Source organism: Tachypleus tridentatus, chromosome 8 (assembly GCF_004210375.1).
Source record: "Tachypleus tridentatus isolate NWPU-2018 chromosome 8, ASM421037v1, whole genome shotgun sequence".
NCBI classification, from domain to species: domain Eukaryota; kingdom Metazoa; phylum Arthropoda; class Merostomata; order Xiphosura; family Limulidae; genus Tachypleus; species Tachypleus tridentatus.
In genome coordinates this window covers 38,364,579-38,371,006 of record NC_134832.1, presented here as the reverse complement: position 1 = coordinate 38,371,006, position 6,428 = coordinate 38,364,579, and the positions used below count along the sequence as shown (strand labels likewise).

At 32.2% G+C, this 6,428-nt stretch overlaps 2 protein-coding genes across 2 annotated transcripts in view; one reads left to right on the top strand and one right to left on the bottom strand.

Annotated features, from left to right (window-relative positions):
- The first annotated feature begins 1,017 nt into the window (after positions 1–1,017).
- LOC143222203 (uncharacterized) overlaps positions 1,018–6,428 on the top strand; it is a 14,123-nt gene continuing 8,712 nt past the window's right edge. Inside the window, exon 1 of the mRNA XM_076448327.1 lies at positions 1,018–1,173. Within this exon, the coding sequence (XP_076304442.1) occupies positions 1,092–1,173 (82 nt within the window). The 5' untranslated portion in view covers positions 1,018–1,091. The remainder of the gene's footprint in view (positions 1,174–6,428) is intronic.
- LOC143222202 (general transcription factor II-I repeat domain-containing protein 2B-like) overlaps positions 4,683–6,428 on the bottom strand; it is a 26,602-nt gene continuing 24,856 nt past the window's right edge. Inside the window, exon 4 of the transcript XR_013012085.1 lies at positions 4,683–5,222. The gene's annotated coding sequence lies outside the window, so the exon portion shown is untranslated. The remainder of the gene's footprint in view (positions 5,223–6,428) is intronic.

Sequence of the window (6,428 nt, the reverse complement as noted above, 5' to 3'; positions counted from 1 at the left end):
CAATGTATCTACTAATGAAAATACTAGTAACATTAGCTGAGATGAAAATGAGACTGATGCTGATGGAGAACAAGAAATGTATTTGCTACAAATAAAAAGATTGAGTGATTTACAACACCAAGACAACAATTAGGTGGGAGAAGACCGTCTGCAAATATTTGCAGAGAAACACCAGAAAGTATTATAGCTACTAATTACGGCAAGATGAAATATTATTGACACAGCAAACTATCATTCCATCTATTAAAGAAAATGAGATTTAATGAAAGAAATACTGAAATACAGAATGAAGGAAGGCGGAAAGGTCGCAATTAAAAGAAGCATTTGAATTATATCGGAATACAATGCTTCTTCGAATTAAGGGTGATGACTGTTGTTTATAAATCAAAGAACGAAGCAACAGAACAGTTACTTATATCTGGATTCATCTTGACGTACATAGAGGAAGCCTTTTTTAATAAATGGCAAAAATAAAAAGTAATCAATAACAAAAATAAGTGACTGAGTCGAAAACATCCGACACCGACTGTAAAGTCTGAGGTCCAGCATTATTTGCGAGTTGTGTTCTCGATAAATGGACGAAACAAATGCTGGAATAACCTAATATATGACAGAACGTTTACAGATACAAAATAAGAGTAATGATAATTGAAAATGTATCGATTCCTATCGGTATATGTAGTGAATATGTAGCTGATAATTTAAAGATTAATCAAATGAGTGTTTCTCACCTTAATCTCTAGTGGTTTAACGGCATAGTAAGATGAATCTGAAACGGTTTTATGTGCATATATATTTTTATACCAGTGACAGGCACGACCAACCGTTAAAATACATTTGTCGATAACACGAAAACCTTACATTGTTAAATTATCTTTGGCGCACTCATAACCACAGCTTTTGGGTTCTCACGGATATGCAACAAACATATTCTAATGTTCTAAAGCTTATTATCTGTAGCCGGAGTTATAGAAGGAACTTGTGTGCTATATTGAAGGTCGTGATACTAGAGACAAAAGTATAAAACAACAGCTAACAAAATATGTTCACACTAACTTTGAGAATTTCATTGTTCTTCGTTAGCTTAAGTAATGGAAAAGTTTCTAGCTTTTTCCATATTGGTCCTTTGCACCGGTTCGTGGGCAGATGATGTTTTCGAATATGAAGACTGTGGTACGTTTGCCTTCTCTTTCGTCATTTATTTTCATTTTATAAAAGTATACAGACTACAACTGTTTGTTTAATGGTCAACATCGAAAAAATCTAACAAGAATTGATTATATAAATTTTATTTCTCTCTTTTTTTTCTTGGTATTGAACTAATTACTAAAAGGTCACTTTTATAGGCTTCAGTCATTCAGTCACATATGTATATATATATATATATATATAAATGTAATAATATGAACATAATTTCCAAGAAAATCTCAAATGTAGTTTTATATTGAAAGAACAATACAAAAACCGTGAAAACGTTTTACTCAAACTACTTTAAAGGAATCAAACATTGAATGTCTAAATCTCTTTAAGATATTCAAAGGTTCTTTTTGACAATTACACACATTCACAGGTAGATATACAGTGGAATGTAGCCTCCAATTTGGTATAAAATGAACACAATAAGGATGATGTGACACGTCTACAAGTATGATACCTGGGCTCTTATATAAAATTATTAACATATTGTCATTGATTTGAATGATTAAATGTAACTGTTATGTACGTCATGCCACGTTGATTATAATATTACTTCTGTACATTCCAGTTATAAGCTCGGAGTAAAAATATGAATCTACTTGTACACACTCTACCTGTCAGGCTCATGTTCAGGGTGTAGCATACTTTGATGAGAGAGAGGATAACATTTATTAGTAATATGTTAGTGATAGTATATCACAATATGATTAATTATAATTTATACTACATTAGGTTTTACTGACCAAGTAAGAAACTAAAAAGTTCTCCGTATCATTTATGATACAATAAGTTCCAAGATGTGAAACACCTCCCTGTTGAAGCATTGCGTTTAACAGTAATGTTTACACATTTTTTTTCACTTTAAACCCGTATTAGGCTAGTAAAGAATGGCATAATTTTAAATTATTATGAGTGTGTTTATAATGTTATATTACTTAAATACTGCTACTAAAAGCTTTACCTGTATTTGAAAACACCAATGGTGTATTTTTGGAATATTTTTGGACAGTTTTAAATTGAAGAATAATAATAAAAACTTTGTTCATTCTAAATATCAAAATCACTTCTTTGAGTTTTAATTGCACTAATTAACTAAGCTCATTTTTGGATCACTTTTATTAGCTCATTTTGGATCATTTTTACTTGATTGAACCTGTATATCCTTTTTTAAATTTCTAATAAGAACAAATAATTTAATTTGGAATTAGCGTATTTTGGACTTCACACCTAAATATTGGAATCAGCGTATTTTGGTCTTTACACCAAAATATTGCATATTATCCACTCTTAAGTTATTACTTATAATGATATTTGTACTTTCTTAAACATCCGTAAATTGACTAGGCTTGCAATTGGTAGTCACGATTGTATGAGTTTTTAATTTAAAACATTTAATTTTTTTCCCCTTTCTTACTTGTTACTGGCTAAAAAACGGATTCCTTTACTGTTGGTGTATTTTGAATTAAAAAAGTAATATTTTAACTATATTTGCAAACCGTATACCCACTTGTTTTCAAATGTACAGTCATGTGAAAAAGATAGGACACCCTATGAAAGCCTGTGTATTTTTGTAATATTTTTGGATATATAGATATTTAATCTCAATTTCAACAATACTGAGAGATTATAGGAATATAACTAAACAATTAAAACTGAAGAAAATACTTTTCAAGATCTTCTGTAAATGTAATTCTACAAAATGCATATTCTAACTGAGGAAATATTAGGACACCCTATCCCCTAATAGCTAGTGTTACCCCCTTTGGCTGAAAAAACTGCAGTGAGACGCTTCTTGTTGCCATCTACCAGTCTCTGACATCGGTCTAAAGAATGTTTGCCCCACTCCTCAATGCAGAATTCTTTCAGCTGTGAGATGTTTGAGGGGTTTCTTGCATGTACAGCCCGTTTCAAGTCACCCCACAGCATCTCAATGGGATTAAGTTCTGGGCTTTGACTCGGCCATTCCAGGACTCCCCATTTTTTAGTTTTCAGCCAGTCCTTGGTGGATTTACTGGTATGTTTTTGGGTCATTGTCGTGTTGCAGGGTCCAGTTCCGCTTCAGCTTTAATTTTCGTACAGATGGTGTCACACGATCCTCAAGCACCCTCTGATACACAGTACAATTCATGATGGATTCTAGGACTGTCCAGGTCCTGCTGCAGTAAAGCAGCAACAAACCATGACACTTCCACCTCCATGCTTCACAGTTGGTATGAGGTTCTTTTCCTGGAGTGCTGTATTTGGTTTATGCCAAACATGTCCTCTGTTCTGGTGTCCAAATAGTTCAATTTTGGACTCATCTGTCTAAATAACATAATACCAGAAGTCCTAGTGTTTGTCTACATTCTCTCTGGCAAACTTCAGTCTGGCCTTGATGTTTCTCGTAGAGAGCAAACGTTTCTTCCTTGCCCACTTCCCATGCAAGTTAAATTTCTGCAGTCTCTTTCTGATTGTAGAGGCATGCACTTTCACATCAACAGTAGCCAGAGCCTGCTGTAGGTCCCGTGATGACACATCAGGGTGTCTGTAGACCTTTTTTAGCATCTTGCATTCTCGGTGTGAACTTGCTTGGACGACCAGACCTGGGCATGTTGGCAGTTGTTTCGAAAGCCCTCCACTTGTTGACTATTTTCCGGACAGTGAAATGGCTGATTTCAAAATATTTTGGGATCTTTTTAAATCCCTTACCAGACTCATAAGCTGCTACAATTTTCTTTCTGAAGGCCTCAGACAGCTCTTTTGCTCTCACCATGGTGCTCACTCTCACTTCAACAGTCAGGAGCACACCAAACTAAATGTGTGAAGTTTAAATAGAGCAAGCCTCATTCAAAATACTGAGTAATGATCTTCTAATCATGTGCACCTGGTGTGATACACCTGTGTGTGAGTTGAGCCATTTTAAGTGAGAATAAATGTGGGGGGTGTCCTCACTTTTTCCTCACTTAGAATATGCAGTTTTGTAGAACTACATTTACAGAAGATCTTGAAAAGTCTTTTCTTCAGTTTTAATTGTTTAGTTATATTCCTATAATCTCTTAGTATTGTTAAAATTGAGACTAAATATCTATATATCCAAAAATTTCACAAAAAATACACAGGCTTTCATAGGGTGTCCTAACTTTTTCACATGACTGTAAATACTGAGATGTGAAAGGGAACATAAAATTCAAATTTTAATATATGAAAAATAACTATGTGAGTTATAATAATAATAGATTTGTATTGTACATGGGACATTCCATAATAAAAATAATGTATACATTATCAAAATGTTAAAGATCTAAACAAGTTAATTTCTAGTGTAACCAAAGCTAAACTGCGTACAAACATAACAAAAAATGAAAAAAATATCTGTTAATATTGTAAACAGTTAAGTAACCAATAAATTGACAAAATGTTGCAAGTAACTTCATAGTATTTGAAGCCTGATTTATTCAAACACAAAAGCAAAGCATTTATCAGTAGGAAAATTATTATTAGCCAGTAAGACTACTTAAAGACAAGTGATTAAATGCCATTATAATTTAATTAGTCTTTTGTTATTTTAATAATATCTAACTTGTTGCATACGCCAGGTTTTGTTATAATGTTCCTAGATTGTATTTTAGTTGTATATAGCATAATTTTTGTGTTATATTGATTACGGTAAGAATCATATTGTAAGATTATTACGAAACTAAATTATCATTTATAGTGTTAGTTCTAAAAGTTGGATTATTTCACGAGTAATTATTTTATCCAACTACCCTCGTATTACATTTCCTACACGTAGAATACTTAACTTTATTTAATACTTTACACAATAGCTACTTGAAATCTTGATGTCAGGCTTATTTTTATTTTAATGATCAGGTATCCGTATTACAATACATACTATTTTGCTTTGTCTGCCGTGACTTCAGAATTCAGAGGACAGTCTAGCTCCAAGATCCTTCAAATCTGCGTGCTGGCATACCTTGTCTTCTTTGCGCGAAATTTAAAATCGAACCAAACCTAGTCTCTATTTTGTTCTTATTTGCCTCTAGCTAACGAATCACGAATAAAAATGAAAAATATACAAAAGAAAATCCTTTCATCCTTTAAATAAAATATGTATATCATGATTAAAATAAAATTAAAAGGTAAGTGAGGCAAAATAAAGCAGATATAAAACGGGAGGGGTGCAGAGAAAGTGAAAACACCTAACAAAAGGATATATCACTTTGAGAACTATATGAATTAATAAATTTAAATGAAAAATAAATAAATTATAGATAATTTGAGCCTGATCAAGTTGTGAGGTAAACAGAATTAAATGATAACAATTAAACATCATATAAAAATTTTATATATAAAATAAAACCCTTTAAAACATAAATTATAGAAGAAACGAAACCTATGAAGTACAAAACATAATTCTTTAAAATACATAACACAAAATGCAGTATCCTTAGAGCATAAAATGAATCCTTTTAAAATATAAAATCCTTCTTTAAAGCACACAAATTAAAACAATTTCAAAGGTCTATACAATATTGACGATACTAATAAATAAACATATATTTACCAATTCACTAAGAAAGCGAAATCAAAAGGACTAAGTTCCTAAAATATGTATGTGCTCATTATTAGGCTCATATGCATATATATATATATATATACATTTACAACTGTTTAGAAAAAGAAAAGCCAAGTTCCTCTATTATTTTGGAACTCTCTCATTCTCCCTCTTTTTATTCGTCAGTTTTCTTCCTGTAGAATGAACTTCCAAACTGCTACTCACTTCATCACCTGCACCAGCACCTCATTGCCTTTGAGTCAGATTCCTCTGAGGTAATGGTTGGAGATTCTGTTGATAGATCTTGGAACCCTAGCCATCCCACTAGATATGTTGGTAGTCTCAAAGAAGTGCTGGTTGTTGCTACAAGCTCTGGGTACTTTTAGATTGACTTCTGAGATTGTCATTGAAAAGTTTATTTTTCAAAACGTAAAAGTGTGAGCGATGAATCTGTTACTTTTTCTTAAAACAGAAGTTAAAACCCAAATGAAACTTCGAACGACTCTTTCACTTTAAAATTAGATTAAAAGTAACTATGTTATGGCAAGTCAATATATCAGGAGATAAGTGAAGTGTTCGTAAGTCAGTTAAAGATAGTAATTGAAAAAGTTAATTCAAACTTTACACTAAAGTGCAAATTTCGCACTTATTACCTAAACCAAAGTGTATTCTGCTGCAGAAGTTTCGGTATCAT